The sequence below is a fragment of the Artibeus jamaicensis genome, unplaced genomic scaffold (genome assembly GCF_021234435.1).
Source record: "Artibeus jamaicensis isolate MK-2021 breed Jamaican fruit bat unplaced genomic scaffold, CSHL_Jam_final contig_475, whole genome shotgun sequence".
In the NCBI taxonomy this organism is placed as follows: Eukaryota; Metazoa; Chordata; class Mammalia; order Chiroptera; family Phyllostomidae; genus Artibeus; species Artibeus jamaicensis.
In genome coordinates, this window is record NW_026521852.1 from 203,453 (window position 1) to 216,124 (window position 12,672).

Consider the following 12,672-nt stretch of genomic DNA (forward strand, 5'->3'; position numbering starts at 1 on the left):
GTCTCTAATGTCAAAACCCGACATTGACCGATAACTCTAAGGACCAGAGTTGGAAGCATTTGCACGTGTTGGGGAGGGTGTGTACACGTGTGTGTGCATGTGTGCAAAGGTGGAGCAGCCAGAATTCTTCAAGTTTAGCACATCTTAGTCAAGTCCTTCCTTTTCATGGACAGGTGGACCCTCTCTTCTCCTGGGTCAGTGCATCCCACCGGCCAAGTTTTTAGGCTCCTCTGTCCCTCTTCAATTAGCCAAGCATTTAGGGCCAGGCTCTCAGCTGTCCTCAGGGGAGCCTCAGGCTACTTGGCTGTGACTGCACGGTTAGTTAATGTTTGCTCAGCCCAGAGGCGGTGGCGGGGTGGGGGTGGGGGTATCGGTGAGCCAGAGGCGCCCTAGAAGTTGCTGCTGCTGCTGCTGCTGCTTCTGTGTGGGCACGTGTGCGCACAGGATAAAGGGAAGAAGCATCTCAGAGACTGAACTTACTAAAGACTTCAATCTATAAATAATTTGTGTCATGAAGCTGTACAAAAATAAACTTCAGCATGAGTCCTTTCTCTCGAAGCTCTAACTGCACAGCTGCAGACACGCTTGCTCATTAACTCACCCCGGAGTTCGGTCTGGGCAGTGCCAGGCTTTCTCCACCCTCTCTAAACGTGAACACGTGCACACACATATATGCACACACCTGCACACACACATTTATATACCATGCAAGCACAGCGTCCTCAGACAGAAGTACAATCAAGTCATAAAGGCCTCTAGGACATATAGTGACAAGATCCACTGACATTGTTGTTGAGCCCTCAGTAACCGTGTGTCAGAAGCCTCAGCCTCTCCAAACTTGGTCTGCAACACTAAGTTTCCAGGAATCTGGGCTCAAACATAACTCTTTCGTATTTACATCATGCTGTAAAATTTCCAAAAGCTCATGTTTCCACCTCTCCTTTTTAATTGACGTGCCACCCCCTCCAGGAAGCCTCCCCCCTCATGGCTTCCTCCATCTGGGTGAGGTGCTGTCATGCCCCCCCTACGATGGCCTCCCCGGGCTCCCCATGTGTTTGCAAACACAGGTAGGAGTGTTCATTTCCCCATTCCTCCAGCTTCCTAAGAAGGTCCCCAGCTGTTAGTATAGGCCTAGCTCACAGTTGGCATGTACTAAATGCATATGGGACAATACTAAAATTCATAGCTAGTAACTGATTTCATTCTCATGACATCTTTTTTGAGCTGGTAAGGACAGGAGTTACCACCCTTATTTGACAGCTGCAAAAACTATTACACAAACAAGTGAAGCGCATTGCCTTAAACCACATAGCCAGTTAATGAGAAAGCTGAAATTAGGTTCCAGCCCTCCAGACAGGAACCGGTGCCTCCCACCGTGTGGGGCTACCTCTCACACCAATCTGTTTCCTACTGAGAGGCCTGAGAAAAGAATTCCCAATTCTGTTGCTCTTCAGCTGATTTTGGAAAAAAATTACTGTGACAACTACTACTACTATTAATAATAATAATAATAATATTAAAGTGATATTAAAGTGCCAAATTCCAAGCAAAGGCACCATAATTTAGGACTAACAAGAGAATAAATTGATGCACAAGAGAAAGAGTTTGGAGCGGCCTGCAGGTAAGCTAGTTAATTGGATATGCTGATTTGAATTAGATGTTCAAGTAAAGAGGCTGTCACTAATTTCTGCCCAGGCCTAGCTGTGATTTAAAGGAAAGCTACTAATAGGATTACTGTTTCATTCTCATTTCAAAGAGGCCCCTCCCATCTGGGGAAAGGACCATAAATCTCCCCTGGATTTCTCCTCCCCCAAAGCTAGCCCTGAGAAAATGACTTTTTTAGCTGCCAACCAAGTTCCCCCCAAATTAGGTTTGAGTTCATCATCGCCTGCAGGAAAGAGGTGACTGTCCCACTTTGGCCTCGGGGTCTGAAGGAGGAAGAGTGGGTAAGGAGAGAACTTGGACCTTCGCTATACTCTGTTCTCAGCCACAAGGAATATTTATATCTGTCCATCATCACTCTCTCTTAAGAGGGTCACAGAAGGACTGAGAAATCAGGGTCCATGTGGGAATGAATCCTCATTCTGCCACCCTTAGGTGGCACACCTGTGTAGTCTTAGGGAAGTCACCTAACTCTCCCATGCCTCGAATTTCCTCTCTGCAAAATGAAAATAATAATAGTATTTACTGCAGGGGTGCTTGTAAGGATTAAATGCATTCATTTTTGCTAAGTACATTCAACAGCACCTGGCACATTATAGAAGTGATAAAGTGGTAGCTGTTATAAAATACTCAAGGAGGACAGGATCCTTTCTTTGAAACTTCACCAGGTCCCTCCTACCACCTTCAGGCAGGGCCACATTGACCCATGAAGCAAAGAAGGTTATCCTGGCTTCGAACCTGTCCTGAGTAGGTGGCGACAGCCTCCTGTGGTTATTCATTCTGCAGCGAGGGCTCCTCCCCACGACAGGAACTCTTCCGAGAGCCGCAATCTCCTTGTGCAACAGTTTAGGCACATTTTGCCTTTTTCTGGTCTCAGTCAAGACTGTCACCCTCCACTGTGGCCCGGTGTCCTTCCTATCCCAACTCAGAGTTTTGTCCAAGGAAAATGGGCAGCCTCTGCATGTCCTCTGAGGTCTGGCCCTCCCAGGAGAGGGGGATCTCAACTAGAAAGACACGCTTGAGTGACTCCTCCCCACCTGTCTGCGTCACCTCCCTCCTTGGCCCACCCCCTCACTCTTCCCCGGCCTGGTTGGATGCGGAGGCCTGTGCAGCTTGGTCTGATAATGGCCTTCTCTTGGACTGGATTCATGGCCTATTTCTGGTTGCTGTTGTCCTTGTAGTCATTGAAACCTAGCCCTGGGGACACAAGCTTAAAAGCTTAATAGAACTGTGACTTTGTGAGACACCACGGAACAGACACAATCAGTTGGATTTCAAAATCCCACTTTTGTTCAGAACTCCCTGACAGTCCCTTCACTACCACCCTGGGTCTGGCAAGGATCGGGGACAACTTTGAAACTCAAACCTTCGTATCCAAGACAGAACAATCTGGGCAATCGTGTGCTTGAACTTTCCCTACCCCCTGGCAGGGCCCTCCTCCCTGGTCCCCAGTCTGTGTCAGCCATGTACTTCCTGTGGGCCACACTGGCTGGAGCTCATCGGAGCCCCGGTTCCACCACTGCTAACTGCACGCCCTGCATGGAAGAGCTTAGATGAGATGAGCTCCAAAGCCCTTATAGCACCAGCAGTATTTACAAGCCTGTGATTCTCCAGTGGCAGGCACTGAGCCTATTATGTCTTCCTGTTATGCAGAGGGGAGAACTGAGGTTACCTCAAAGAGATGAGGTAACTGACCAAAAAGTATACCATTAGGCAGAAACCAAGCCCAGACAACAGAGTCAGACCAGAAGCCCAGAAACCTTTGGTGGGTTGCCAGAGGGAGCAAAGGGAACTAGGGAGGGGAAAGACCTCTGTTGCTCAGTTGGCCTCCCCTGCCCTCTGCCTGCCATCCCCCCTCCCCGCCTCATTTTTGACCCCCCTGGTCTCCTAGTCCTAATTTCCATGTTTTCTGCCCTCCTGAAGCTTCCTGGGAGGGTTACATGAGCTGGAGGCAGATAGCATGGAAGGAGGGAGTAAGAGGAGAGGCTCAGACTTCCTGGGCAGTACTGCTCTCCTCTCTGGGGATTTGGACTGAGTGAAACAGGATAGCTTAGTTCAGGTTCAGTTCCAAGAACATATTCTGGTCTGGTTTGGTCTTAGCTGTGACATTTGAGAGTTATGTAGATTTGGTTCTGGCTTTAACTGGTTTATTAAAAGATTGGGGTTGCAGATGGAAATTTTTTTTTAAATCTGCTTAGGTCTCTGATTCAGTAAAAGGTGAGTATCTGGGATTGGTCCTAAATGGGATGTAGCAGAGGATATGATCACAAGTTGTCTGTGGTTCAATCCCGGCTCCAACTTGGCTGTGGGTAACAACTAATCCCAGGAACCAGAGAGGGAGGGTCGGACTTGTGGGGTTTCCCCTTCCGACCTTTCATTAGTGGGGAATCTAGGCAAGTGTTTCAGCTTTTCGGGAGGGAGGCTACCCTGCCTGGCAGAGGAATAACTGGCCTCCTGGGGCAGGGGGGTCCTGGGCCAGGTCTGGAGTAAAAAGCAGCTTCCATGGCTCCGGGGGCTGAGCAAGTGCCTGGAGGTGACTTACTTCTCACACGAGAGGAGCAGCCATCACAGGGAGGGTGGTGAGAGTCACTGAGACACTTCTACTACAGAGGAAGAAGTGGAGCCTGGGCTCCCATTTTATGGAGGCAGAAAGCTGAGGCCAAGTCAACCAGAAGTCCTGACTATCGAGTCTTCCCTTTTCCTCTGGCAATAGCTGGAGAACTTGTGTGACTGATGCTACTACACTTCTGGAAGGATCTCTGTCTGTCCATTTGGTATCTGTCCATCTAAGGAAGAATGTGCTTTGAATATTAAGAGGATTCAATTTAATGTAAGGTGTTTTCCCAGATAAAGACCCTGACTCATCACTTTACTTGAATCCATAATCAGATTTGCCCAGGGTGGAGGGTAGTAGCCTCAGCCCCTTAGCATCATCGCTGACCCCAGAGACTTCCTTCACCCTGTGAGGATGAATTAAATGGTGCCCTAACCCCTCCCCTGAAAGGAGGGGCTTGGTAACAGTTGCCAAGGCAATAGCTTTGAACAACAGGAAGCTATAAGCCAGGCAAAAGGGGGGACAAAACAGGAGCTTAGGGGAAACAGGAGATTCTAGCCCACAAGGAGAGTTCCTAGGGTACGAATGGCTGAGAGCAGAATTTTTTGATTCCACTGGGTTTGTTACATCCTCATCTTCAAGCCCAGAAGCCTCCAACTCAATCATCAAAGCAGATGAGAACACAATATCCCAGACTCCAGGCCTTGTCTTATTATTCCTACCCCTGGGGCTGGGCACAGGGCCTCAGGCAGGAATCTGCTGTTTCTGCCACAAGAAAACCCAGGGGGCTGCACAGTTCCCCGCCCACAGCGGGCTCCTAGACTACCCCCCACACATTCCAGTTCATCCCAGCCCAGCAGGCACAGGCCATACCCGGCTCAGGCCTCTCCAGTATGCAATTCTCAGGAGAGTAGAGAAATATGAGTGGAAGTGCCAGTCCTACTTCCCCAATTCTACAATAAATAATGCTCTTGACTATCCCTACTTGGCCAATAGGAACTAATATGGCCTCTACTTGTTTATTCTGGCATGTTTACTGAGACATCAGGCAACAGGCTTAGTTAGTCCTTGGAATGAACAAGCCATGGTCCTTATGCCCAGGAGCTTGAAACTGCTGTGATGGGAGAAATGGGCAGCAGGAAGGGGGTGTTTCGGATGGGAGTCAGGACAGGAAGTCTTAATCTTAAAATCTTCCAAAGAAAATCTTAAAATCTTCCAAAATGAAGTCTTTTGACTTCGTTTTGACTTAGCACCAAGGAGACCACAATACTTTAGAATTTGGTTCATAGTTCAGGTCCTTTTAGCAAGTATTTCTCAAGCGTTCCCTTTTATCCATCCCCAGCTATGTTCTCAGCCTTGTTCTCATCCTCAGGATTAGAGGATTAGAGGAGAAATAGAAAATATATCCTTGCCTCCACAACATTGATGGAAGATGCACATGCAAAGCGATTAGGGAAGAAGTCAAATAGATCATCAGTACATGTTAGTTTATACATATATGATGAACAAATCAATTGATTATAATCCTAGGACAAAATATCTGGTAAGAGAAGAAGGCATCAAGGTGACGTGCAATTAGTGTGGTGAAGAGATGGGGGAAGGCTTCACGGAGGAAGTGGGGCTTGAGCTAGAGGGGTTTCCATGAGAACAGGACAAAGAAATGCACCCCCAGGTAGGGAATGTTGGTCGACTGTCAGCTGCTATGTTGGGAACAAGAAACCTGGGGATGGGGATACATTCAACCCAGGAGTCTCATCCACCAACTTTTGGATGGCCTTAGGGACTTCTCCTTACTGAATCTCAGTATTCTATATGTAGACTGCTTAGACTAGCTTAGTGCTTCCCTGAATCAACAGCATCCATGTCACCTGGAAATTTATTGGAAATGAAAGTTCTCAGGCCTTATCCCCACTGAATCAGGAACTCTGGGCATGGGCCCAGCAATACATTTTACCAAGCCCCACCCCCACAGTGATTCTCGGGGCATGCTGATTTGAGAACCATTGGACTATGTCGGTGCTTCTAGACTCTGACTATTCATTAGATTCATCTGGGAATCTTTGAAACCCCAAAAAGATGCCTAGGCCCCTCCCACAGAGATTCTGATGAATGGACCCAGTCCTCACATCCATAGTTTTTAAAACTCCCCAGATGATTCTAATTTGCAGCCAGAGCTGAGAAGCACTGGACTAGATGACATTCAAGTCCTTTCTGACTTATTACCCTGGGCTGGACTCTGAGATTCCTGGCTCACCACATCTCACCGAGTGGATGTGTAAACATTCAGGGGATATGTTTGGGGTAAGAAAGACCTTCCTGAGATCTGAAAATCTTGAGTCTCTTGATGACCAGCTTTTGGATGGTTTGTGTGAGTGTCCCACCATTCTTCTCACTTAGTTGCCTGAGACTGTGCCAATGTTGACTCTCTCACCCAAAATACAAATAAGTGTGCACAAACACGTACTCACTTGTACACATACCCATCACATTTTGCTATACACACAGAAGAATGGCTACATAGGAATATTAAAAAACCACATACCTAAGGGCTTATATACACACACAAATAAACCCATTATTAGAAATTTCAAATTCGGTACACTCAGACCACTTGTGAAAGGATTCTTCTTCATAGAACTGAGCAGCCCAGCATGGTTCAGGGTAGCAACCATGGTGGGGTGGCATGGGGTGATTATCTTCTGTAAAGCTACCTGCTTCATATTGAGGCCAGTAACCACAGGAAAATGCTGAGTGTGAATGCTGAGGATGCTCTTGTTTCTTTTGCAGATTCGAGCTGATGGTCCCCCCCACGGCGGAGTCCAGTATGAAACAATCTCTGTGCTCAAAGATGGGAGCCCCATCCTTAGGGACATGGCCTTCTCCATTGATCAGCGCTACCTGTATATCATGTCAGAGAGACAGGTAAGTGCCAGCACCTTTCCCTCCTTTCTGAAGCCCAGGAGGAGCTGATAACCTGTGACCTTTATTCAGAAGCTATTCCACGTAACAAGGGAGACCTCTGGGTTTACTGCTCAGGGGCCTGGGAGAGACAGAGTCCATGGACACTTTTGCAGAGAACCAGATAGAAGCAACAGGGGCCAGCCATTTCCCACAGGCTTCTCTCTAGACCACAGTCTCTGTCTCAGTGCATAATGAACAGCCTTGCAAGAATGGGCCAGACCGCACAGAGCGGCTTGGTGTGATTAGGAGGTAGATTTACTGCTCCTGGGCCCACAAAGTCTGCTGCTCAAGGGAGCCAAAGAAGTGTAAATAATCCAGGCCCTAGGCTGGGCCCAATCCTGGGAGAGACAAGAGAGAGAGGGCCTTGGGAGTTGAAAATCTCGGCCTGCATCTTCGACTGAGGCAGGGTAAAGCTCAGCCCTTCTACCAGCCCCGAGAAGCTGAAGCTCCACCTGCAGAGTTGGGGAGCCTTGAGAAATAGACTTCTACCTTGTCCTGGGTATGACAGACAAGGTTCCCTACCTTCTAGCATGGAGCTTATATTTGCTCTGGATTGTATTTGCTCTGAATTGTATTTGCTCTGAATTGTATTTGCTCTGAATATGTGTGAGCAAAGAGAAGGAAAATGCAGGGAGTGCCATTGTGAAGGGCAAGAGAAGCAGGGAAGATGGGAGAGTCTCCAAATGAATGGAGATGCAGGAAACAAAGAGCTGGGGGAATGCTGTTGTTTTCTATTCAGTTAGTGAGTCAGCAGTTGTTCAGCAGAAGCAGTGGTCTTGGCATGGACCTGAACACGGTAAGCAAGATAAAGGCCAAAGATGGAGAAGAAGGACTATGAATCCGTCTTGGTGCTAAGGACAATGACTTGGGCTACACAAGGATGCTGGGATAGAGGACCAGCAAGCTCTCATGAGGTGCCTCCTAGCTCATGTGTCATTCTCAAAATACTCTGTCAAGATTCCAGATGTCCTTGATCAATGTCACCCAGAGTTCTCTTTCCCTCCTTTCTTTTTGAAAGATATAATTCTGAATCCGGGAATGATGGATGAGTGCAGGGAGGAAGGAAGAGGCGGATGGGCACATGACAGCATGAGGGAAGCAGCGGTGCAGCTCTAACTTGAAAATTACTTCTGGAGAATCGATGACACAAATCATATGCTAATTACATGCAAATTACATCCAGATCCTCTTGAACCCACCTGTTCTTTTACCTCCTTTCATGTGGTCCCTGAAGTTGACATATAAACAGGCCCAGATGAGAACCTGGTAGAGCTGGAGGAGGCTTTGCCTGACCTAGAGTGGGAAAGACAGTCTTGGAAGTCAACACCAACCTATCATTCTAATAAAATAGTTGGGGAGCCCTAAAAAAACCCCATTACTGGGAATATGTTTATTGGGAACAGTGTACTTGGAAAACATCGAAATGAATAGGACTTCATTGCTACCCTGAAGTTGCTTCCAGTCTAAGGAGGGAGAGACATATACCCAGAAATCTATTACATCAGGTTTAAGTCTATACTCTGCTTTTTTACCATATTCTTTTCCTTAGGCAAAAGGTTATTTCTTAAACAAAAAATGGTAGGTGCTCACTATACAAATTTTAACAATATGTATGGAAAAGAAGATAACAAGTCCCTAAACCCCACTACCCAAAATGTGACACCTTGTTAATATTTGGCAAACACCATTCCAGACTTCTCAAGAATATGTACAGAGAGAAGGATGGGTGGATAGGTGGCAACCTGGATAGGTGGGTAAAAGGATGATCTGAGGGATCAAATAGACCCATATTATATGTGATATTTTTAAAAGACATCATGCCCGACAGAGGTAAAAGCATTTTCTTGGGTTCTCTGAACCCAGGAAAGTGGAAAAGCAGTAAAAGCAAACAGAAGTGACCAATGAGACCTTAGAAGAACTGAGAAAATTTCAAGGCATGCATTTTTTTATTACATATATTTTTCTCAAATGGGATGCTTCCTGAAATTGCATTCAAATTGTGGTGAAAAGAAAGGGTTTGGGCCAGGGATGGAGACAAATGTGGCCTTTAGGGACTATAATGACCTACCCATGTCAGATGGTATCTGACATGACCTCTGACAACATCAGCCCTGGCTAAACCAAGTGTCCATGTTGATTATTTCTTTTCTCTTCCTTTCTTTTAAAGATTTTATTTATTTATTTTTAGAGAGAGGAGAAGGGAGGGAGAGAGAGAAGGAAAAGAAACATTGATGTGCAAGAGAAACATTGATCGCTGCTTCTCACAGGCCCCTAACCAGGGACCTGGCCCATAACCCAGGCGTGTGTCTTGACTGGGAATTGAACTGGCCACATTCTCATTTACTGACTGATGCTCAGCCCACTGAACCACACCAGCCAGGGCTCACATCACTTATTTCTGAATGTCCTCTCCTTCTGCCTCAGCTGCCAGTTCTTGTTACAGTCTACACCAGACAGAGGGGTTCAGTTATAGCCAATCATGATGAGCAGAGAGGAAGAATTTGGGTAGAGTGCCATGGGGCTGTCTCTAAGAGGCGACGTATTTGTCCAGGGAAACTCTATGCCAGGTGGAGCTGTGAACAGCAGGCAGAGTCTAAGAGGGATTTGTGAGGGAGTTCTGAGGCCTGTCACCTGGAGAACTGTAAATCGTGTAGAAATAGGTAGCCAGGTGATTCCACCAGGGATGGCTGGGGCCAGGGATGAGGGCCAAGAACATCTCAGAAGGCCCGTCTGTCTGCGTCTGAGCAGCTGTGAGTACAGCTCATGCACAGACCACTCGGACCTCTTAAAGGAGACTCTTTAATGTACATCAACAGAATAATCCATGGAGATGAAGTCCGATGACTTGGGTTCTAGTTCAGGTTTCACTATAATCAGACTTGTGACCCTCTCTCAGCTTCAGTTACCTCCTCTATAAACAAAGGAGTTGCGTCAGAGAATAGGGTTGTCTCTGAAGTCCGAAGCTCTGATTTGGATCCTATCTCAACACTTTATAGCTGACATCCTTAGACAAGTTACTTTGCCTTAGTGTCCCACGGGGTCAGCAGAGACAGCACATGGGAAGTGGATCCACACTGCCTCAAGCAGCACCAATAGCTGATGTGAAGGTTTTCTGCGAGCCTGTTTCCAGGTCTCAGGCTTTACCGTCCATGACTCAGGAGGGTAGTGACTGTGAGTGTGAGTGTGATCAGAAGGAAGTGAAGTGGCAGGGCGGCATGCTCAGGAGGCCTCGGGCTGGGCTGGGAGGCCTGTGTTCTAGTCCTGGCCCCACTTCTAACAAGCTGGGTGACCTGGGCCCTTAACTTCCCAGGCACCCAGTTTCCTTACCTGTAAAGATAGAGAGAATAAACCCAACTCTCTAGTCTCTTTCAGATCTTGAAGAGACTGATCTAAGGTCTTGGCCCTGGGCCTCTTCTCCTTTCCAGAAGACAACACCAAAATCACAGGAGACAGCCTTCAAAGTTTCTGAGGCTGTGTGTGTTCATATGAAGTGCTTCCCTGAAGGGTGAATGCTTCAGAGGAGGCCAGAATGCTGGCTGGTTATGGACAAGTACATCTCTGTTTTGGAAGTGACTTAAGGCTTTGAAATTCTCTAAAAGATCTAACACCTTGTAAGACATCATGGGAATCACTTGATAGCAAATCTCTGGGCAGCGTACTCTCATCCCTGCCTTCACCTTGTCCCCAAGTCTTCTCTCTCTGTTCCCCCTCCTCCACCCCCAAACATAGCAGCTATTGTATTCATGACACCATATGAGAGTAGAACCAAGCCTCAGGTCTCAAGTGTTGCCTAGATAGGTTTTCATCTCCCCACAGAGCTAGAACAATTCAGTACAGCTCATCCTCTCTCTCTCCCTCTCTCTTCCTCTGTGTGTGTGTGTGTGTGTGTATGTTAATTAAATGTAATTAAGAAATAGAATAGGACTAGTCAGAAGTGTTGAGTCTTTAGTGGCACTGCCTAACAATTTAAGTTAATGTACTGTTAATAGATCGAAGGCCAGCCAGCAGTCCCAGGGGGAAATTTGGAAACTGATTTCCCACTCCTGTTCACCGTCCAGGCTCCCCACTGATGAGAAGCCTGGCTCTTCCCTAGAAAGTCCACCCGACTTCCCCAAGAGCTAACTGACAGATGTTATGGGAGGGAACACAAGCCGCTCCGATATCTTCAGTGTCTAATGGAAGTCAGACAGCAAGCCCAGGGAAAATCAGGCTGCCAGCCAAGTGAAAAACCAGGCGACAAGATGAAAAGAAATGCGATAGCCCCAGTTTCCACCCAACTTCTTAGGCCGGCCACTCCTAGAAAGGGAATCTAACTCTGTACTCTAGGCGGATAGAAACCGAGTTTGGGGATGGAAGCAATTATTCTATTTTGTACTTTAATTAGTTTGAATTAGCAGAGGGAATAGAGGCATAAAATGATCCAGCGAAGGGTGAAATGGAGAAAGAGAGTCGCAGTGGAGAATGGCTGTATGCAGCCTGGTAAGGGCCTTGGGATCAGCAGAAAGGCTGGCGGCGGGTGTGTGTGGGGTGGGGTGGGGTGGGGTGGGCCATGGGATGCTGCTGTCTATTTCAAGGCTTGGAGAGGTAATATAGCACAGTGGTTAAGAGCTAGAGTATGGGACTCAGCCTGTCACTCAGCCTTTGGCCACTCACTAGGCATGTGGCTTCGAGAAAGTAATTTCACTTCACTAAACCTCAGTTTCTTTATCTGTATAATGGGCCTACTAATGGCAGATACTGGGGGTGGGGTGAGAGAATATTCATAAATGACCTAGCCCTGTGCCTTCAAATAGTGGTAGTGGTTATTGTTGTTATTATTATTGCTGTTACTAGTCGTATGAGAAGCCCTCTAGGACCTCAGAGAGGGCTAGCAGCATCTCCACTTAAATCATGGCTGAGCCAGAGTTCCAAGTCTCAGTCAAACCTCTCCAACCTGCCATTCCTGCAGCTCCCTCCCAGGGACGCCTCCAAAGCCTCGGGCCTGGCCAAATGACAGCATCAGGCTGAGTTGCTCATAATCTGCTATTTATTTTTAAAGTTCAGGAATGTGCCCAGCAGACTAAACAGTCCTGCTCCCCTTGTTACATGCGGAGGCAGCCCCAGGCCCTTATGTGAGGCCCAGGAAGCCAGTAGTGCAGCATCTGTGGAGAGAAGGGAGGGGATCCTGAGCCCTGGTCATCCACCTACCCACAGGGCCGTCTGGCCGCATGTGTGGGTACTTAGGCAGAAAGGGGCGTCCCTGGGGCTTTTCATTTCTGGCCTCTTCAGGTAAGTAAACCAAGTCTCAAGCTCATTGCAAAAGATGGCCTGGCTTCTCCAAGCAGTTGACACTCAGCCCCCAGTTTTAAAAGCCCTGATATTTGTCTGTAGTTGACACAATGTTCTGGGCATTTATTGCTACATGACCAACCCCTTCACAATTTAGGGGCATAAAACAACCCTTTATTAAGTTCACCAATTGTGTAAGTCAGGAGTTCAGATGGGTTGCACCAAAA

General features: G+C 47.3%; 1 protein-coding gene across 2 annotated transcripts in view; it reads left to right on the plus strand.

The window, feature by feature from the left end:
• The window catches only part of PLXNA2 (plexin A2), a 204,293-nt gene that overhangs the window by 88,745 nt on the left and 102,876 nt on the right, over positions 1-12,672 (plus strand). For both annotated transcript variants that reach the window (XM_037156975.2, XM_053667982.1), the window contains exon 4: positions 7,004-7,138. In XM_037156975.2, the coding sequence (XP_037012870.2) occupies positions 7,004-7,138 (135 nt within the window). The remainder of the gene's footprint in view (positions 1-7,003; positions 7,139-12,672) is intronic.